Source organism: Eschscholzia californica, unplaced genomic scaffold (assembly GCF_041429995.1).
Source record: "Eschscholzia californica isolate CP2 unplaced genomic scaffold, dmEscCali1.0.p SCAF_2, whole genome shotgun sequence".
Taxonomy (NCBI): Eukaryota; Viridiplantae; Streptophyta; class Magnoliopsida; order Ranunculales; family Papaveraceae; genus Eschscholzia; species Eschscholzia californica.
Window position 1 is genome coordinate 44,531,334 of NW_028238309.1, and position 22,837 is coordinate 44,554,170.

General features: G+C 35.1%; 2 protein-coding genes and 1 pseudogene across 2 annotated transcripts; 1 reads left to right on the forward strand and 2 right to left on the reverse strand.

The window, feature by feature from the left end:
- Positions 1 to 5,089: 5,089 nt before the first annotated feature.
- LOC147558235 (uncharacterized) lies at positions 5,090 to 6,385 on the forward strand. Its single transcript, XM_086659001.1, has 2 exons — positions 5,090 to 5,708; positions 5,796 to 6,385. Exons 1-2 carry the CDS (start codon positions 5,090 to 5,092, stop codon positions 6,383 to 6,385), a joined length of 1,209 nt encoding a protein of 402 aa, XP_086515127.1.
- A 5,118-nt stretch (positions 6,386 to 11,503) lies between these two features.
- LOC147558236 (protein SMALL AUXIN UP-REGULATED RNA 54 pseudogene) lies at positions 11,504 to 11,935 on the reverse strand (annotated as a pseudogene).
- Positions 11,936 to 15,032: 3,097 nt separating this feature from the next.
- Positions 15,033 to 18,271, reverse strand: LOC147558237 (membrane magnesium transporter-like protein). Its single transcript, XM_086659788.1, has 4 exons — positions 18,017 to 18,271; positions 17,869 to 17,921; positions 17,671 to 17,771; positions 15,033 to 15,342 (listed from the first exon to the last, which is right to left on the reverse strand). The coding sequence occupies exons 1-4, from the start codon at positions 18,087 to 18,089 to the stop codon at positions 15,249 to 15,251; spliced, it is 321 nt and encodes a 106-aa protein (XP_086515914.1). The 5' UTR covers positions 18,090 to 18,271; the 3' UTR covers positions 15,033 to 15,248.
- Positions 18,272 to 22,837: the final 4,566 nt, after the last annotated feature.

Genomic DNA, 22,837 nt, shown 5'->3' on the forward strand with positions numbered 1-22,837 from the left:
AGCTCGGTACAAGTCAATTATTCTTGGCTTAATTGACTTCCTCAACAATGATATGTTCGAACAAAAATTATTTTTTCTCTTAAAAAGCTTTTTCAACAATTTCCTTTGTTTTTTTTAATCTTGTCATGTTAAACAACCTCTATCCACAATTCCTCTCTCTACAAATTTAGTTGTTGGTGATGATAAAGAAGAAGAAAGTTAAAACCCAAATTTTTCAAAGACATGGATGAAATATATTAGAGTAATGCCTTTTTAAGAATTGTTGTCCCTGTAAAAATTCTGATTTTTTCATTTTCCCACATTAAATTGTTGTCCGTAGAAGAAGACGTTGCCTAGGATTATAGAGAAACCTGAAAGTAAAAAACTCTAATTTAGAGGACATGGGTGAAATATATTAGAGTAATGTCTTTTTAAAAATTGTTGTACATATAAGAATTTTAATTTTTTAAGTTGCTCACATAAAATTGTTGTCCGCATAAGATATTTGATTGTCTATTATATTGGGCACCTTTACATTCAATAACTTTAATCTGTTTCTCCGTATAAATTGCAAAACCCAAACATGTTCATCGACAAAAAATCTATGCTATATGGAAAATATGTCAGACGCCCAAGATGTCTGTATGACATATATAATTTAGTGTCTAACTCGGCCAATCTTAGATTTTTTTTTTCTCGCAAGCTCCTGTAAATTATTCACAACGAGGAAGAAATTTGCAATATTGTATCAATATCTTAGGGGGGATAGGGATCAGGACATTGGGGGACATTTTCATGTCCCCCAATGTTCGTGTTATTGGTTGGGGACATTTGAAATGTTCCCAAATATTCGTGTTATTGGTTGGGGATATTTCAAATGTCCGAATGTTTGTGTTATTGGTTGGAGACATTTCAAATGTCCTCAAATATCTCCAAATGTCTGTGTTATTGGTTGGAGACATTTTAAATGTCTCTAAATGTCCGTGTTAGTCGTTTGGGGCATTTCAAATGTCCTGAAATGTCCGTGTTATTTGTTTGGTACACGAAATTATGGACATTTCAAGACAAATTGGTTTTGGGGACATTTGAAGACATTTTAGTGTAAATTTGGAGAGCTTTTGGAGAGAAAATGTTTCTTAAAATATGGAAGACACTTGAGGACACTTGGGGACATTTCAGTAAGGAAGATAATGAAAATAATTTTTATTCTCAAATTAGACAAATAATATATATTAAATAATATATATTAATTATAGTAATACTCTATTATATTATCATAATATTATCTTATTATTATATTACTATATTATACTATTATGATATTATCTTTTTATTATATTACCATATTATTGTATTATTATTATATTATATTATATTATTATTCTATTACAATATTAATGATATTATTATCATATTACTATATTATACTATTATTATAATATTATCTTATTAGTGTATTACTATATTATTGTATTATTATATTATTATTATATTAATATTATATTAATATATTTGTTCTACTATATAAATAATAAATATTTATCAATTGTCTATCAATGTCTACAGATATTTACGGATGTCTACGAAAGTCGAAAAATATATTTTGAAATAGTGGTACAAATGTATTATTTCATATGATTAGACAATAATGATAATATTAAAATAATAAATGTCCACCAATTGTCCATCAATATCCTCAGATATCCACAGATGTCCACAAAAGTCGAAAAATATATATTTGAAATATGAGTACAAATATATTATTCCATATGGTTAGACAATAATGATAATATTAAAATAATAAATGTTTACCAATTGTCCTTCAATAATAATAATAATAATAATAATAATAATAATAATAATAATAATAATAATAATAATGTCCACTACACATTTTGTCCATGGATTCAATATGTTGAAATGCCCCCAAAACATTTTGTCGGTTAACCAAATGTCTCCAAGACATTTTGTCTATGAATCAAATGTCTTAAAATGTCCATAAACACATTTTGTCTATGAATCAAATGTCTTGAAATGTCCATAAAGACACTTTGTCTACAGACAAATGTCCTGAAATGTCGTAAAATGTCTTGAAATGTCCACGAAACATTTTATCTTGGTGTAACATATGATTTCTCGAAGGAAAATGGAACCTTATGCAGGCCAAACATTTGTGTAAACATGAACCCGGAATTGAGCAAAACATCAAGACAAAAAACATGTTCAGGTTGCGAAACAGTTCCTACAGTAGAAATGATTTGAAGATAAATAAACTCATCACTAGGTTATATTTCTCAAGTAAATCGAGCAATAATTCATGAAACACGTAAAACAGTCTAAAACAGCAAGTATATGTCAAATATTAGGGGAAACCTTTATATTTTTCTGGTTGTAGGTGAATAACAAGGCAGAGTTTCACGGTTTGGGGTCGGCGTTTTCCTTAGAGCAACCACTGGAGCTGAAGTTTGCAGCTGCTTAAGATTTGAGCTTCAAATCCATTTCCGATGGGAAAACTTTTCCTCTATGGTTGATGATCATGAAGTCCAGATTTGTTGGCAAAGACACTATCCTGTAGCAGAACGTTTGTAAAAGATTGAACTCAACATACCGTAAAATGTGTAATCATTAACATATACAATTACAAAGTTGTCAAATATTTTCTTTAAAGCATCCAAAATGCCACCATATGTTTAGGTACAACTCCAGTAGCTACGGATGTAGTGAAATAATCCCAAGTCACTGTGGTACACATATTGTGTCGACATTCAAAGTCAGTTGTGCATAGACAGGAAAGAAGACAGAAAAGATCCAATTGAGAAAGAACATCATAAAGAGTAGTACAGTAGAGGAATGAGAAATGTCATGGAAGATTTTCGGTCAAGGAAACCAGTTTCTCCTAACTTTGTCTTGTCTCAATCTTTTCTAGTTTTATAATATCTTGCTCCTCGACAGCTGATCAAATCTTGTTTAATGCTTTGCTAGTGCTACGCTTTAACAAGTTATTTCTTAAATTTTTTAGGAAAAAAAATCTAATAAACGTTTGTCACACGTTTTATACTATTTGTTACTTAGGCTACTTTATTGTATTTCCATAATTCTCATAATATATGCTAGAAAAGGAGAAATAGTTGGGTCAAACAAATTATGTGTTTTGTCTGATGGAAATAGAGTAGTCTGTTTTCGAAACAGTAAGATTCAGTATCCTGCTTAATGGTATCATGCTGGCTTCGTTTGGACAACATAGTCGCTTACTCGCTTAGCATATCAATGACTCTTATAAATATCTTTAAAAGGAAAAGGAAAAAAGTGAACAAACAATGAAGGAGGAAGAGAAAAAAATAAGGAAAAAAAGTGAACAAGGATTTTTTTTACTTGGAGCTTAGGTAGATACAGAAAAATACTTCACGAAGCATCTAAAAAAATTTAACTCTAGATGTCCTGATTTCAAAGGTTTGTATGTACAAACATATGTGGTTCAACATGGACCATTGTACCATATAACTTTTTAAATCTCAGAGTGTAATAGTCCAACATCACTCACATAGTGTTCGGAGCCGGTGTTATGGATGCGGGCTCAAGTATAGTAAATGTTGAGATATTTTGAATTGATTTGTGGAGCTTTTACCAGGAACAAAATTTTGTATTAGACTTAAGTCTGAGTGTAAAAAGCGGAGACAATATTGATAATTGTTCAAATTTGAGGCATTACTTCAAGATTATCTCTTCAACACTTAAGATCGTACGGTTTTTACTGAATCACGTGTGGTCCAATATTTTATTTTAGGCCCAAAATAAAATTCAAAAAGGGATTAAGTTCCGATCTTCCGAGAAAATAGGATTTTAGTCATTTTCTCTTTTGGAAGAAACATTGTTGATACAATAAATAACACGTTATTTATAAAACACAACAAGAATAAAAAAACAGAAAAGCACTGTAACTTTGACATCTAGACATACTTTAACTATATTAAATGTGTTTTGTTGTAGAAATATACGTAATTGATACTAAATAACGTGTATATTGCGAAACAGATAGTAAGTTTGAAATCAATCGAAAAAATTTGAGAAAAAAAAAAGAAAGAGAATTTTGAAGATTGGTTTCAAAAGTGAGTTTTTTCTTATATAAGGGTTATAATGGGTATTATGATTAAATAGAAATGATAGAGATCTGTTTTTTCTATAGAGATGGGTCAATTGGACTAAATATCCATTATAATTATTATTTTGGCTTAAATTCTATATTAATAGGATGAACTAAATGTGTGTTTAAGTGTAGATTTTTGGACTAGAAACCCAAAAATTATATAACTTATATACAAACCTGATCATCAGTAAATGCAGAATCTTTTGAAAGATCCTTATAACATCCTAGTGCAATACTTCGCCTGACGGCCTGAGGCTCTTTTTGTTAGCTGTCATAATCAATTTATTTCTCCCAACCCAAAACTGACACATCAATCTTCTCTTGTTATGGGACCACGACCTAGAATTTTTTTCCTAAAAAACATTGAAAAAAAGCTTTTCATCAAACATTCATAGAAAAGTTTGTACCGAAAATATTAATCTAATTGGTGTTATATTACATGTGGCTATGTGGCTGCCCATTATATTATTGGTAAGCATTGGATGCCTATAGACTAAGTGTCTTGGATATTGTTAAGAGGCATTATAGTTGCCCATGGATAATACTTAAACTTGAAGTAATGAGGTGCCTTCATGTAGGAGATAGTTGCCTCCACCTCATGCATGCAAGGAGGAGGTGCCTCCATGCATGATTCAAGGCACAAATTTTCTACACATGGTTAGTTCATGTGTCATCTTTATGGCTACTTCATTTGGGTATAAATATACCATAACTTGTTGTTATTTGAGTAGTGTAAAATCCAGAGAATAAAATCAATAAAGTTTTCTTGAAATCTTGTCATCTTTAGTTAATCTCCATCTTTCATAAAAGAGTTATTTTACTTGTCATCTTTAGTTAATCTCCATCTTTTATTTTACGTTATCAGAACGAGGTTCTAACCAAGTGGGGAAATAATTCCAGTTATAGACGAAGGGTTGTCTTGAAGACCGTTTGAAAATCAAAGTAAGTTGTGTTATTACTTTTCAAATGTCGAATCTAACTAATATAAATTTTGCAGTTCTTGACCTAACAGGAAGTAACTATCTGAATTGGGCTCCTGATGTTGAATCTCATTTAGAAGAAAGGAATATAAAGAAAACCATAGCAGAGGGAAATAATGAAACTTCTCAGAATCGTGCGGCTGCACTGAATTTTATCCGACACCATCTATGTGAAGATCTAAAGTCGGAATATTTAAATATGAGAGACCCTTTATTGTTATGGACCGGTTTAAAGAAACGTTTTGACCATTTAAAAAGAGTTATCCTTCCTAAGGCTTTAAATGATTGGTTGCATCTGAGACTGCAGGATTATAAAACTGTTTCTGAGTATAGTTCTGTTTTATTTAAAATAACGACAAAATTGGCACATTGTGGTTTTCCTGTTAGTGAAGAACAAATGCTGGAGAAAACATTTTCTACTTTTCATGTATCTAACATGAACCTGCAAGAACAATACAGAAATATGAATTTTAAATATCATTCTGATTTAATCTCTTGTCTACTTGTTGCGGAACAAAATAGAGAAGTTATTATGAAAAACCAAGATGCTCGTCCAACAGGTTATTCAGAAGTATCTGAAACCTATGTGACATCTTATGGACGAGGTGGTCGTGGCAACGATCACAACAAAAATAATAGAGGTGGTGGCTACCACTCTAGAGGACGTGGTCGTGGCAACGATCACCAATTAGATACAAGAGATGGTGGCTACCACTCTGGAGGACGCGGTCATGGGAACAGTCAAAGTTGGAATAACAGAGATGGTGGCTACCACTCTGGTGGACGTGGTCGTGGTTACGGCCGTGGTCGTCGAGGACGTTATAATAACTCGAGTACTAGACATCATCCATTTAGTCGACAAGACAAAGGAAAAAGGGAGTTAAATGAACCATCTGAAATGCAAACTAAATCATGTTATAGATGTGGCATGACAGGTCATTGGCAAAGGACCTGTAAAACTTCAAAACATCTGGTAGACCTTTATCAAGCGTCGTTAAAGAAATCAACGACGAATACAGAAATGAACCAGATGGAGATAGGTGGTTCCTCCTATAACACTGGATTAGATGTGTCTGATTTTCTAGTTGATGAAGTGGAAATTCATCATACTGAATCACAAACCGAGTTATTTCCTGTTGATTACGGCGGTAATCTGGAGATTCTAAAAGATTGTGTCCCAGCAGCCGAAAGAGATATATACGATGGTAGCTTTGATCATCTACCTCCCGCTGAATTTGACAAACTACTTGATGAAGAGTTTGACAAAATTTTCCCAGAATAGTGTTATATTTGTATATATTACTTTGTTTCTTAAATAATTAATGTAATATATTGTCATGTTCATATAATACAAATATGTTATAATCTTATGTCTTATTTTTGTGTACAAAAGGTATGGATTACAAAAAGACAATATCAAAGGATGATGAGGATATATGTGTAGTTGATAGCGGAACTACAAACTCTATCTTTCGAAACAATAAATATTTTGAAACCTTAAAGTTACACAAGGCTAATGCGATAACAATCGCTGGTTCATCTAGTCTCATTGAAGGCTCTGGTAAAGCAACTATTATATTACCGCATGGTACGAAAATAACCATTGATGACGCATTGTTTTCAACCAAGTCTTTGAAAAATTTATTAAGCTTTAAAGACATTCGTCGAAATGGTTACCACATTGAGACTAGAGATGAAAATAATGAAGAATATTTATATATTACTTCAAATACTTCTGGCGAGAAGCATGATTTAGAGAGACTGTCGACTCTTTCTTCTGGACTGTATCTTGTAAGGATAAAAACGATTGAATCATATATTGTCGTAAACCAGAAGCTTTACGACCCTAGTGTGGTGACACTTTGGCATGATCGTTTGGGACATCCTGGATCTACCATGATGAGTAGAATAATCCAAAATTCTCAAGGACACCCATTACAGAACCAGAAGTTTCTGATAACTAAGGATTTTAATTGTAAATCCTGCTCTCTTGGTAAATTCATTGTAAAACCATCTTTCACAAAAGTTCATATGGAATCTCCTAAATTTTTGGAAAGGATTCAAGGAGATATTTGTGGTCCTATTCACCCATCATGTGGACCATTTAGATATTTTATGGTATTAATTGATGCATCTACCAAATGGTCTTACGTTAATCTTTTATCAACACGTAATAATGCTTTTGCACGATTACTAGCTCAGATTATTAGACTACGTGCTCATTTTCCAGATTTTCCTATAAAAAAGATACGTCTTGATGGTGCAGGAGAATTTACATCAAAGGCTTTTGATGCTTACTGTCAGGCAGCTGGTATTGATCTTGAACATCCTGTAGCGTATGTTCATACCCAAAATGGTCTAGCAGAATCATTCATAAAACATCTACAACTAATTGCAAGGCCAATGTTGATGAAAACTAAATTGCCTATTTCGGCATGGGGATCTGCAATATTACATGCTGCAGCTTTGATCCGTCTTCGGCCCAGAGCAAATGGTTATTCTCCGTTACAACATGTTTTGGGTCATCAACCAAATATTACACATTTACGTGTGTTTGGGTGTGCGGTGCATATCCCTATTTCACCTCCAAAACGTACTAAATTTGGACCTCAGCGGCGGCTGGGTATATATGTTGGTTTTGACTCACCATCTATCATAAGATATCTCGAACCTATGACAGGTGATACTTTTACCGCACGTTTTGCAGATTGTCATTTTGATGAGACAATTTTCCCACCATTAGGGGGAGAAAATCCGTCTACATCGGATAATAAACAAAATGATTTATGTTGGCATACAGAGAGTTTGTCTTATCTAGACCCTCGAACTAGTCAGTCAGAACTAGAAGTAGAAAGGATAATACATTTGCAAGGCATTGCAAATAAACTACCAGATGCATTTAATGATGCTGCAAGGGTAACAGAATCATATATCCCTGCTGTTAATGCTCGTGCACGAATTAATATTCCTAAAGGACCAGGAGAAGCTGCTATAGCAAATGAGTCGTCTAAGCCACATCAGAAACGTGGACGACCAATTGGTTCTAAAGATACTATTCCGAGAAAGAGAAAGAACCAATCACTAAATAATAGTTCTCTAGAAGAGACTATAAATGATACACCAACACTTTCTGAACCAATACCCCTTGAAGTGGGTAAAGCCCTTGATGAGACAGTGTTACAAAACAATGAGGAAGTCTCTATAAATTATGGATGGTCAAAGGAAGTATGGGACCGAAATGAAACAATTATCGACGAGGTATTCTCTTTTGCAGTGGCAACCTCAATTCTGAAAGAGAATGATGATTATGAACCACGCTCTATTGAGGAATGTCGACAAAGACCTGATTGGTCGAAATGGAAAGATGCAATTCAGGCAGAACTAGATTCACTCAATAAGCGTAGTGTTTTTGGACCAGTGGTCCTTACACCCAAGGATGTAAATCCAGTTGGGTTCAAATGGGTTTTTCTAAGAAAACGAAATGAAAATAATGAAATCGTTCGCTACAAAGCACGACTTGTGGCACAGGGTTTTCTACAAAAACCTGGGATAGATTATGAGGAAACATATTCTCCTGTTATGGATTCCATTACATTTAGATATTTAATCAGTCTAACTGCTCAAGAAGGACTCGATATGCATCTACTAGATGTCGTTACTGCATATCTATATGGCAATCTAGATACTGATATCTATATGAAGGTACCTGAAGGATTCAAGTTACCTGAGGGAAAACCACGTGTCATGTATTCACTTAAACTTAATAAAGCTTTATATGGTTTAAAGCAATCAGGGCGAATGTGGTACAATCGCCTCAGTGAATACTTGACCAAGGAAGGTTATGTAAATGATCCGATTTGTCCATGTGTGTTCATCAAGAAATCAAATATTGGATTTGCTATCATTGCAATATACATTGATGATATAAACTTAATTGGGACAGTTGAAGATGTCTCAAAAGCTGCAGAATATTTGAAGAAAGAATTTGAGATGAAAGATCTTGGAAAAACAAAATTCTGCATTGGTTTACAAATTGAGAGGAGCACAAGTGGCATACTTGTTCATCAAAATTTATATACTGAAAAAGTCTTGAAAAGATTTCACATGGACACTTCATACCCTCTTAGTACTCCAATGGTTGTCAGATCTCTTGATACTATAAAAGATCCTTATCGTCCTAAAGAAGATAATGAAGCACTACTTGGTCCTGAAGTACCATATTTAAGTGCAATCGGTGCTTTATTATATTTGGCTCAATGTACTAGACCTGACATTTCTTTTGCAGTAAATTTATTGGCCAGATTCAGTTCGGCACCAACAAAACGACATTGGATGGGAGTAAAGCATATTCTCCGATACCTTCGAGGAACTACTGACATGGGGTTATTCTATTCGAAGAATTCCTCTGATGGTTCACAAGTGATAGGATATACTGACGCAGGATATTTATCTGATCCACATAAAGGAGTTTCACAAACAGGCTATGTTTTTAGTAGTGGTGGTACAGCTTTCTCTTGGCGATCAAGTAAGCAAAGTATGCCTGCTACATCTTCTAACCACTCGGAAATTATTGCTCTTCATGAAGCTACTAGAGAATGTGTATGGCTAAGGTCTATTATTAGTCATATTAGACTTTCATGCGATCTCCCCGGGATTACAAAATCACCTACTATTATTTACGAAGATAATGCGACTTGCATTGCTCAAATTAAGGAAGGATATATTAAAGGTGACAGAACAAAACACATTTCACCTAAATTATTTTTCTCGCACCATCTACAGAAGAATGGCGAAATTGATATTCAGAAGATACAATCATGTGAGAATTATGCCGATTTGTTTACCAAGTCTTTGCCTACTACAACGTTCAGAAAATTAGTACATGGCATCGGAATGAGAAGCTTAAATAATCAAATGGTGTAGAACTACACCGGTTCACGGTATAATATTCACCAGGGGGAGAATATTATCGTGTGAAGATTTCCACATCACTATGACTGGATATCTACACTCTGTACTCTTTTTCCTTCGCCCAGTTTTTGTCCCAATGGGTTTTTCTGGCAAGGTTTTAACGAGGCAGATATTTTGCTTATCCAGCGCCACTCAAGATCGATATTGTTCAGACTTTATTCACGAGATTTTTCTGACAAGTTTTATTGGGAAAGCTATTTCGGGTAATGGTCATCCAAGGGGGAGTGTTATATTACATGTGGCTATGTGGCTGCCCATTATATTATTGGTAAGCATTGGATGCCTATAGACTAAGTGTCTTGGATATTGTTAAGAGGCATTATAGTTGCCCATGGATAATACTTAAACTTGAAGTAATGAGGTGCCTTCATGTAGGAGATAGTTGCCTCCACCTCATGCATGCAAGGAGGAGGTGCCTCCATGCATGATTCAAGGCACAAATTTTCTACACATGGTTAGTTCATGTGTCATCTTTATGGCTACTTCATTTGGGTATAAATATACCATAACTTGTTGTTATTTGAGTAGTGTAAAATCCAGAGAATAAAATCAATAAAGTTTTCTTGAAATCTTGTCATCTTTAGTTAATCTCCATCTTTCATAAAAGAGTTATTTTACTTGTCATCTTTAGTTAATCTCCATCTTTTATTTTAATTGGTGACTTATGTTAAGTAGTCGTTTTATCGTTTCTAATAGTAAATGCTCAAATCACGAATATGACCCGATTGTGTGAGATTATGAACTCAACTTAGTAAAACATGTCAACGTTTCAACCAAGAGCATCTCCAACGCAACACTCAAACTCTAAATCTTAGAGTGCCACACATGATTTTTAGAGTTTTTTTTAAAATTCATCTCCAATTCAACACTCAACATGAATTTCTAAAGTGAAGTGCCAAGATTTATTTTAGAGATCCTGAAGAGGACACTCTAAATTTAGAGTGTCCCCTGGAGATTCTCCAAGTGCCACATAAGCAAATCTATAAGTTTTAAATCAAAATATAACTTTTTAGAGTTTCTCTTGATTGTTGCATTGGAGAAGGTTTTGCAATAGAGTGTGTCTAAATGGCCAAATAAGAAAGAGACCATTTAGAGATCCATTTTTCACACTTGACACATGAAATTTTTAGAGTATTTCTTGAGTCTTGCATTGGAGATGCTCTAAGATTTTAGTGTAATGAATGATCATCTCCCTCTAGTTTTTGAGTTCCTATAGCCCCAAAATATAAACAAATTTATCATCGTTATTAATTTGAGATCACTAAGATGATAAATACATTTAATACTAAAAAATGAATTAAGTAAGCTAAGTAGCTACATATATTAACTTAACAAACTCATCGATTTGAGAGAGAGGTCAGTTCTAAACAGAGATTATTAGATTTCTAAGGACCAGAGTATGAATCTTACTGTATCTAAAAAGAATTAGCTAACAACTCTGAAGAATGCTACTTTTACATGTTTCAAATCTAACAATTCCTCTCTCTTCATCTTCATCCCGCTGTCCAAATAAAATTCTTTCGAGTTCAACCGATCGACAAGGAACCTTAAGAGCACCACTATGATCAAACCCAAATTCTTCCTCAGCTTGTTCTAATAATTTCCTAAAAGCAGGATGTGTCAAAAAACTCAATGATACAATAAATCTCTTTGGGTTCCCATTATCAATAGCCATAACTGCAAAATGACCAACTTTAACATCTTCAGGAACTGAATCTGAATAATTATCTTCATAATCAAAATCATGTTTCTTAGTTAGAGAAAGACTCCTTTGTAGTAACTTCTCTGCAACAACTTTAAGCTTTACTATTCCATTAATTTTCTTCCACCCATTACTAGTTCTAGACTTATTAGGCGCCATGATCACAACTTTTTGGTTCTTCTAAATGAAACCCTTTTTGGAACTTTTGTGTCCTACCCTGTTTCAATCTCCTCTATATATAGAGAGATTGAAGAGAGAGTAAGCTAATGATTCAGGAGGGAGGGGTAGACCAAAGAACGTGAGTGAAGTGAGAATGCTTTTATGTCTACCTTATGATAAGTCTATTTTCGAGTTGCTACATGGTGTCAGGCCCTCTCTAAATATCTAACGTAGATATTTCGAAATCCCAAACGCTCATACGTTAAACTTAATGTTATGTTGTAAGATAAACGTAGGGAGTAGTACTTTTCTAGAGTTCATTCTGATCTTTTTACTTGGTGACTTGATATCCTCGTAATCATGGGTGGAACGAGGATTTAATGTTAGACTACGCTGGTCTCACATTATTGGATAGTAAATTTATTTTTGAAGTATAACATATTTATATTTTCAATCTATGATTTAAAAGCAACTTTTCAGTGAATATGGTATATTGTCCTATCATGATTCTCACATATATCTTGTTGTTTTGACTCAATAAAAATAATTGATCTCAAGAAGTTATGAAACACTAGATTTTTGATACATTAGATGAGGATATGAAATTGTTTTCTCCCATATAATAATATTCAGTATTTGATAAAAAAAATCCTATTGAAAGAAATATTTTGTGAAACGTGTGCATAACAATATGAGCTTTTAATGAGAAACTAAATACATAAACAATAATTCGTTAAATTAGAAACTTCTAACTAGAATAAATTAGACCCCAATAAAATTTCAACTAGTGATTGAAGTGAAAAAAAGACAACCAATTCTAATGGAATTTAAATTGATCACATAATTAGTAGCAAGGGGACTTAGCCTGAAGTGTGGGGTTGATTCATCTATGGCCACCTAATTTGTGATTGTTTTCTTTTTCGTGCTTCTATTTCTTCCTAAATTGACCTGAGGCCCTTGACTGTGATAGATGCGCTTAAACCAATGGAAAAGTTTGCCATACACTGCAAAAGACTTGTACATTTCCAACTAATTTTCTTCTCTTTTAGCTTTGAGGACCTCCACGAAACGAACCCCAACGGAGACAGAGAAAGACGATTGTAATTCTGATATTTTCGTTCTTTCAATTTGGTGAGGGTAATGAAGTCCTCAAGGCTTGTAGAGAATTAGAGGGAGGAGAGAGAAATAAAAGGCAACCTTTGAAAGAAAAAGACAATTTTGGAATGTTAATTGTGTGTTGATGTTCAACAAAAAAATGTGCGTGTTAATGGATAAAACTCTGACAATAGAAGGTCAAATAGGACACTACAAAAAATATGGGGTCAAAAAGAAAGTTGGTCGCAAAGTAGAGAGCCGAAAAGAAATTGACACAAAAGACTTCGGTAATGGTGTAAGTGTCTAGTTAGTAGTTAGGTGTTTGAATATGTTTTCCTCACGTTTTTCTCCCTATTATTTGGATAATTTGGTTGTACTTCGACTATTGCTATAAAATCAAAGAAATATTCAAGTGCTAAAGAAAAAGTTGTAAAATATTTTCTCACGTTTTTTCTCCCAATACATCAACAATTATTGCAAATAATAGGGAAAGATACTAGAAATCTTTTCTTCATCTCTTTATTTATAGAATTAAAGTGTAACTAATCTAACTATAGTAACACTAATTCGACCAGACATTCTAAGATTTGAGGGAATTAGGGAGGAGGATGCTGGAAGCAGAATGAGCCGATTGCCAATCTTATTATTACTCCATCAGTGCAGTAGGATATGTTTTGAGTTTTGACCTAAGTTGACAGTAATTTTATGTATTTCTGCCCTTAATGACAGAAGTTTGTTTCCATAACAAAATACCTAAGTTTGTTATCAATACTCTCATGGTGGTTCAATTAAAGCCCTTAATGAGAGTAATTGCCTAACAAATAATAATTCATAACCATTAACTAGTAAAATTAGAGACGAACAAACTACCACTTTTTGCAAAAGTACATCAATCCATCTGCGTAAGGAAATGCCTAACTTGAAAAAGCACTTGCTTTTTATCTTTCTTTTTCTTTGTGTAACGTCGTATTCACAAGATTGGAATGACGCTGGTAGAAATACAATTAATCTACTTGGAGTAATTATGGACATCTCCTAATATTTTGGTTTTGCATCGACAGAGAAATTTGTTGAAGTGTATGGTTTTAGTCCGCTTTCCTCACATTTAGAAAGACTCTAACTCCATCCCGAAATTACTCAGTGTAGTTAGACTGTTAGAGCATCTCCAATGCTAACACTCAAAAAAAACTTGAAAGGACAAAATAGGTTGGCCCCTTTAGTAGGGATGCTGGAATTCTTACTAAAAAAAAAAGTGTATGAAAAGTTCATCTTTTTCATCAGTCAGTGCTGGGACCTATTTTAAATTTAGCGAAAGAGAAATTGCTCAATGAGTAGTCCTATCACTTAGTAATTAGTAACAAACAAAAACACAACGTTCCATCATTTTCTCTCATGACTAAATACAAGAACCCAACTTGGACTATCAACTTTCAACAAAAAAAAGAACTTGGACTATTAGAAAACAAATCAAATGTATATATTATTTCGTGGCTTTCTACGCTATTACTTTGTGTGATTTGGAGTTATTAAGATAGTTCTACATATCACTCGAGGACGTCCATGTCCTGAAATACAGGCGGGACGAATATTTTTATTGGGGCTCATAGATTCATCGCCTAAACCAGAACTGTACTGGTTAAGATTTAGACTTCCACAACAAAAATAATACCCTTATTTCCTTCAGTAGGACTTGGATCATCACAACTGGACACTCTGGATATAGAATCACATGGAATGTCAAATGGTGCTTATGTAATCATACAAATGTTTGACCTCCTGTGCAACTCTCTCTTCTAAGAGGTATGTATGTACCGATGGGCCATACAGGTAAAATTATAAATTACAAAAACCTATGCTACCCAATTGATATGAAAAATGTGCCAGACGCCCAAGGTGTTTGTATGACATACAAATTCACTGTCTAAATGTAACCGGAATTGGGCAACATATCTACAAAAACTATCATGTTCAGATTGTGAAACGGTTCCTACAGTAGAAATGATTTGAAGATAGATAAACTCATCACTAGGTTATAGTTCTCAAGTAAACTGAGCAACAGTTCAAGAAACAACTAAAACGGTTTAAAACAGGAAGTACATGTCTAATATTCGAGGAAACCTTTCTATTTTTTGGTTGAAGGTGAATAATAAGGCAGAGTTTCACGGGTTGGGTACGACTTTTCCTCGGAGCAACCACCCGGAGCAAAGTTTGCAGCTGCTTAAGATTTGAGCTTCAAATCCATTTCTGATGGGAAAACTTTTCCTCGATGGTTGAAGACCATGAAGTCCAGATTTGCTGGTAAAGACACTATCCTGCAGCAGGGCATTCACAAATATTTTCTTTAAAGCAACCAAACACCACCAGTAATGAAAATTACACAATCACAAAGAACATGGGCGGACAGATAATTCTTTTGAACGAAACTATCTCTGAAAGTTTCCTGAGAATGAAAGTCGGGAATCGGGATTTTATCTTTCTTCATCTTTAAGCTTTGAGGGTGACTCATCTAAAATGTCAAAGTAAATTTGTACAAATCAATAGAATAACCTACTGCAAAACAGGGCATGAAATAGAAAGAGAGAGCAAACTCTCTACATGACAGATCCTCTCAGAGCCTCAAAAAGATTTGAACTGGTCCTTGACCAGTACCTAAACACTAATCTTAAAACTATCAGTGGATCTCGATAACGAGTTCAGCAGAGCAGAATTTAATGTCGAAACCTTTTACTTGCATACAGCACTGCAGGACCACCTACAATTAGTCCTGATGATGCAGACAACTTCTGGTAACTTGCTGATTACACGCAGGAACGTTTTTTTTTTGTTAATATGGACTCAAGAGTCATTACATTGTTACATGCACTGATATATCATGAATATATTACATCATGAATTGTATAAGCTCAATAACTACCATCTCAAAGACTTTTTGGACCCTAAGGGCCATATAAAGACCCTTAAGGCCATTCTATGGGCCATGAAAGCCCATTTATACTTCAATAAAACATGGATTTCCACTACCATGGGAATCGAACTTGGCACCTCCTGTAGGCGGAGTAGGAGTCCAAACTACACCAAATGGTTATGGACCGCTTAGGAAGTTATTACTTTATGTTACTTTAGGTGTAAGTTTCATGTGCAGAGACGTGTGTAAGCAAAGGTAGTTTACATGTAATTATGATTATGTGTGAGTGACGTGTGTAAATAACCTGCCGATGGAGAAAGGAGAAAAACATATTAGAAGTGTTAGGGTTTGATAGTTTTGGAGTGATTCCTTAACTTTGGTGTGAAGCCACTTGGAGTGATTCCAAGAAACTGTTCTTGGTGCGAGGACAAAGTATTATTTATGTACTTTGATGCTTGGCCATAATCAAATAAAGATGATTGATGTTGTCCAAGTTATTTCCGACAATTTCATTTACCAATCCACTAATTACGCAAGGTTTTCCGTTTCCTTTTCTTTCTCATGAACTCCAAGTATTTTATTCATCTAAAATTACTTCTTTTCCCTGATTTATTTGCTGAACTAGACTTGTTCTTCACCTGTAATTGCAGCTTAAACATCCTAGACAACCCTTTACTCAACTCTTCGAGTAAGTATTGCTCCCTCGACTTGTAGTTACTGTTTAGTAACGTAAGGGACAGTCTTGTAGGATTTTAATAGGACATAATATCTTAGTGATATTCTAAATGTTTATCTATGAAATCAACACTTATTTATTTTAGTTGCTCATGTTATTGTTTTGTTTGATCGGTATGCATAACATGGCCATTTATAACATCCTACATCACTCGACCACAGTTTGACTCAGCCAAAATTAACCAAGCCCAAAGACTGAGTAAGAACAGTATAACTCAAAGTTCATACTTCATACCCAGAGGGTTAAGGTGAAGCTTAGCTTAAGCCAAAAATCACATTAAGAAACTACATACTGAAATTATTAGTATAACTCAATTCATACTCAAAATTGTAGTGCAAACAAATTCTCCACTAGCCACAAACTCCTCTCCCCCTTACCTTTTTGATGTTTCAATAGATAGCATGCTTCTTAATGCATTATCGATCCACTTGTTAGTAAAGTTATGAAAATAAGAAAAATTTACAAAGAATTCAGAAGTTGAATATTTTTTCCAAGAATCCCATTTCTCACAATTTGGTGTTAGTTGTCAATGTTCGAAAATAGACATTTTTTGTTTTCAATTTTGGTACCACTACCAGGTCATACATTCAGCCGATCCTGCAGTCTAGTTCAAATACTACAACAACCCACTAAGAGATTCCATATGGGCATATTAAGGTTATTTCTATTAGTCAATGGTAACTCGAAAAATAAAGAGCCACCCGATATCAAAAAGAGTAATGTTAAAGGTCGTAACCAACTGAAGCATCAGACAATCTAATGTGAGTCAAACAATTTGAGTAGCTCGGGTTTATCGGTATAAAAGAAATCCAACAAAGGTGTTTCAGTTGATTGAATTATACAGTTGTGTTTGGTTATGCATAATCAAGAGTCTTGGATCAAAGTTTGGTGATTTCGTTTCTTATTTGTGCTAAACTGAATACTACATTTAAATTTGACTATTAAAAGATGGAATTTCTATGACAAAGTATAAAATTTAAATATAAGGTGAAGTTAGACCTGTTCTCATCAGAATCAGGATGTATAGAGAGGAATTTTCCTGGCACAGTCAATGCCGCCCACATACACAAGACCAATCCAGCAAGTAATTCAGCAACCACCTGAATTTTCAAAACCCTAGAAATATTTAACCAACAAATCGGTGTGAATTATACTAAAACATAAACGATTAGATCAAAAGAATCATTATTAAATTACATTCATAGGAGGTCCTGAAAACTCTTCTTCAAGGATCTTCAGTAAACTTCTATCTGCAAACATAGAGAAGTAAAAAGGAGAAGAAGATCAATAAAGCAGAATAGAAAAAAAAAAACCTAGTTTGTTGATTGATGAAATAGAAAATTACACTGGATAGTAGAATAAGCAGCGTGAGCTAGTAATAAGCCCCCTAATATACCAACTGTAAACCCTAAACCCATCTCTCCTTCAGTTTGTGTTCTTCGTTCAGAGATCTAGAGAGGAAAGAGTGATTGATGAGCGGGTGGACTCTGTTGCTAAAGTTTGTCAATAGATCTTGCTCTCTCTCTTTCTCTCTCTCTCTCTCTCTGGGTTGTGATTAGGGGTGGGAGTCGGACCGGGCTCGCGGGTACCCTGTAACCCTGGGAAAGGTTTATGGGCTTCAGTGCATATGAACCGAGTTATGCCGACCCAAAGGGCCGGAACCGGGTATAGCCCTTTTTGAGTTTTTTTTAGTGCGCATGGGCTTCCTCGGACCCCCTCCGGAGTGTTATACTTATACCCCACCATTTTGTTAAGGCCACCGTTTTGGGGAAAGCAAAAAAGTTTTCGAGGACGACGGTAGAAAACCAAAAAAACTCAAACAAAAAAAAACTCAAACCAAACACTCCCCCTCTCTCTTCTTTCTTCTTCATTTCCGGTCGGAATGAAGGTGTCGGTCGGAAATGGTCGTTTCTCCCTCTTATCTCTCTCTGTCTCCCTCTCCCTTTCCCTCTCTCTTCTCCTCTCTCCTCTATCTGCCTTTCTCTCTCTCTCTTCTCTCTCTCTCTCTCTGTCTCCCTCTCTGTCTCCCTATCTCTTCTCCTCTCTCCTCTATCTACTCTCTCTCTCTCTCTCTCTCTCTCTCTCTCTCTCTCTCTCTCTCTCTCTCTCTCTTTGGGTTGTGATTAGGGGTGGGAGTCGGACCGGGCTCGCGGGTACCCTGTAACCCTGGGAAAGGTTTATGGGCTTCAGCGCTGGTGAACGGGCCTATAGCCCATCCCAACATATGAACCGAGTTATGCCGACCCAAAGGGTCGGAACTGGTCGAACCGGGTATAGCCCTTTTTGAGTTTTTTTAGTGCGCATGGGCTTCCCCGGACCCCCTCCGCAGTGTTATACTTATACCCCACCATTTTGTTAAGGCCACCGTTTTTTCGAGGGCGACGGTGGAAAACCAAAAAAAACTCAAACCAAACACTCCCCCTTTGTCTTATCTTTTCTTCATTTCCGGTTGGAATGAAGGTGCCAGTCGGAAATGGTCGTTTCTCTCTCTCTCTTCTCTCTTCTCTCTCTCTGTCTCCCTCTCCCTCTCTCTTCTCCTCTCTCCTATATCTGCCTCTCTCTCTCTTCTTTCCCTCTCCCTTCTTTTCTTCTCTTTCTTTCTTTAATATAGTTCAGGCGAAGGGATTTTCCCTTTGCCAGAACCCTTCATATGGTTTTCAGGCGAAGGTGGGGTTCCTTCGTCTGGATCTGGAAGAACCAGATCCAAACGAGTTTCCGGCGAAGGGAGATCCCCTTCCCCGGAACTTTCGTGAGAGAGGGACGGAGGATAAGAGGAGAGAGAGAAGAAATAAGAGAGAAGAAAAGAGAGAAAAAAAAAGAAGAGAGAGAGAGAGAACTTTGGTGATGGTGATCGCCGGAATCAAGGGTGGATGTTGTCGGAGTTCTAGTTGTGGTGATAGGAAAAGATAAAGAACAAAAAATTGAAAGGGTGATGTTTGGAGGAAACAAAAAAATTTGTTTCCACCAAATTTTGTTTTTGTTGAACTATCGACCCAAAACTTATTGTTCCGGAAACTTTGTTTATTTCCCCAAAACGCCGACCTTTTGTTAAAGGCGGCACTTTATTTTTATACTCTCCTCCCATAATTTTGAGGGAAACGTCTTTAACACTTTTTTTGTTTTCGCAACAAAAAAACACTTCCCTTGTTCTTTACTGAAGAATATTTTGTTCTACTGTACCAAAGATAGAGAAACCTACTTGCCGAAAAAAAAAGAGATCAAGGCCATTAAGTCTAGACATATATATTGGTGAAGAATATGAGAAAATTAATTAGAACTCTTTATAGGGAAAAGCCAAAAACTAAATAGTATAACAAGTATGTAATAAATTCTCGCAACAAACAAAAAGAAAGTATGTAATAAATTACAAAATATTTTGTAACAGATGGTAACAATTTTTACAGGATACCCAAACACGTCTATTACTACGTTTTAATGTTAATAAATGTCCCTTGTTTGCTTTCAAAAACCACTATTTGCCGAGGTGAAAAATCACACCGTTAAGTATCGATAAATGGACACCAACAACTTGGGTTTACAACTTCTAAATGGACGAAGTTATGGTTGGACTTGAAGGAAAACATAATACAAGTTGAACTGTGAAGCCTTGGGAACCAGAATAGCGTCTGCCAAGGGAGCTCCGACTCCGATGGTCAAGTTTTTTTTTTTTGTTGAGAGAACGCCGATGGTCAAGTTAGCAAACTAGAAAGATAAAGAAAAATTAAAACTCTAAGGGCATCATAAACTCGAAAGAGGAGATTTGATTAGTTGAATTCTTGGCTGAATATTCGAGTTGTAAAGTTCTAGAGAGGATACTCAACACGCAATGCTCTATCTAATATTCCAAGTTCCCTTCTAGTTTAAGCCTCATTTGTTTATAGGCATTTGATAGACTAGTGAAGTCTATTAGTCCAAAATATTTGGGGTTCAAGATGACCCCGAACTCTAAGGGAGACTCAGTTGAGTCGTTGTTTTATCGCATAGAGTTGCTCGATCGTGCAATTGCACCTCCTCGACTTTTGACTCTTCGTAGTTCGATATGACTTCGGAATATTTGAGTGGTCTGGGATCTTAGAGTGACCTCGTCAAGAGGTATATGGCAAGATCTTTGGGGTTGAAGTTGACTCTGACAACCCTCAAGCTAGGTTGAGGGCGAACAAGAGGTGTTCAGATATCCACCTTCAACGTAAATGGTTTCATCTACTGGGCATTCGAATGAGCTTCAGAGCCGTGTACCTTTAGCAATCGATTTACTTCTTTGGTGAAGAGTGTCCAACCGATAGGCAAATAGCCTAAGCTTAGGTGACGTCGGTGTATAGCGGGTTGGACCTAGACAAGTAAGACCAATACGACTTTTGGCCATTATACAATGTGATGAATAGTAATGTAGCATTTTGTGATTATAATTGCTGTAGCATAATATTTAACCCCTTACTCAAGTTAAGTCATAATAATAGGCACTTTATAGTTTATACAGATCAGTTCCTTTTTACTTTTTGTGTCCGAGCCTAGTCACGGCAAAAAAAAAGTTGAGGTAACATTCCATATTCTTTTACTCCACTTCAAGATATCTAAAAGTTGTACTACAAGAAAAAGATCTTCTACTGCATCTACCTAAACAAGAAAGGAAAAGAAAAAAAAGTTCACTAAATTAAACTAGAGTTATTTTCTTTTTGGCCCCTTATTTTGTGACCAACTTTCTTTATGGGCTCCTATTTTTGTTAATTCAAATTTGGTCTCTTTTTGTAACACTGTCAGTTAACTTTAATGGTTAACTTTTTTATTTTTATAATTGCTTATTATAAAATTGATTTTGTAAATTCAAAATTGGCCCCCTATTAAATATGCGTTGATTCCCAAAAAAATTCAATTTATTTAGAACAAACTAGGGGGTCAAAATGGAATTTGTTTTAAAAACATTAAAGACACCTCATTACTCCTCCATTCATCACCTCTCTCCTCCACGTCATGTATCTCACCACCTCATCATCTTCTCCGATAAAGGTCGTCGGCCGGCCAAAATTTTTGGCGACCTTCAAACTTAATATTTTTTTGTTGACAAGATTTTATCTCGGGGGCATATTTAGTTTTAGCCCATAAATTGACTATTTTGAAATTTACACCCTAATCTTCATTTCTTTTTCGGGTCCTCCGAAAAGCTCGAATATGGTTGATATCGCCATTAATAACCAGAGAACTCAAAAAATTTATACTGAAATTTGATGTTGAAATTAGTCGGATAAAAGTAAAGAAGAAGAAGGAGAATTCTCGATTCAATTCAAACGTAGATAACAAGCAAAGTTAATAGTACTTCGAAGAAAGAGAAGATAAGAAACGTGGGAAAAATGAGGAGGATTGTGAAACCCTAACAACTACTGTTTCAACAAAAAATAAACTACTGTTTTGATAAGTTAAGCAAGAAATTCTTCAAAAGTAAAATTGAAATTGAACCATATAATAAAACCTCTTGATTCAACCCAAAATACAGACAATCAAGCAAAGGATGATTGGAGAGTTTAGAGAGAGAGAGAGAAAGGACACCCTTTCTCTGATAAACCGAAGAAAGAGAAAGAAGAGATGTGGTAGTGTGAAGGGGAACAAAATAAAGAGAAATAAGATAAGAAGAAGACGAAGAAATTAATCAATTTTGTTATCAGATTGACAGAAAAACAAAATGGGGATCCATGGAAATCAACGAAATCAATAAAGAACAGAGAATTTATTCACAAAATTTTATCTTCCATGAAACCACCTTCAAAAACTCCTGGACGTCTTATTTATGTTGTTAGTATTAGAACAACCATGAATAATAGCTCCAACTGATCCTAAATACTATAGCCATTAGAACATAGTCCTATCAATATGCAAATTCAAAAAGCTCGAAGAATCCCATTGAAGGAGACTCAACAAGTTTCTCATCCCCAATTTCAGTTTTCTTCTTTTCTGCTACATCTATCACTTCCCCTCTTTGTTTTACATCACTTTCTCTCTACTTTATGTTCTCCTTTTTCTTCTCTTCGGGCCCATCTTGTATCAGGTATGAAGAAGTTCTCCCTCCTCTAGGGTTTCATTTTGGAAAGAGAAAGAGAGAACCACAAAAAAACTGAAAGATACAAATAAATAGTGTGAGAGACCGACAGAGAAAGAAACAGTGATCAGAGAGAGA

Coding starts and splice junctions, on each gene's coding strand:
- LOC147558235 (XM_086659001.1), top strand. CDS start 5,090: ATGTCGAATCTAACTAATATAAATTTTGCAGTTCTTGACCTAACAGGA. Junction 5,709..5,795: donor TGTGACATCTTATGGACGAG/GTGGTCGTGGCA, acceptor ATCACCAATTAG/ATACAAGAGATGGTGGCTAC.
- LOC147558237 (XM_086659788.1), bottom strand. CDS start 18,089: ATGGGTTTAGGGTTTACAGTTGGTATATTAGGGGGCTTATTACTAGCT. Junction 17,922..18,016: donor TGCTTATTCTACTATCCAGT/GTAATTTTCTAT, acceptor CTATGTTTGCAG/ATAGAAGTTTACTGAAGATC. Junction 17,772..17,868: donor TTTCAGGACCTCCTATGAAT/GTAATTTAATAA, acceptor TTGAAAATTCAG/GTGGTTGCTGAATTACTTGC.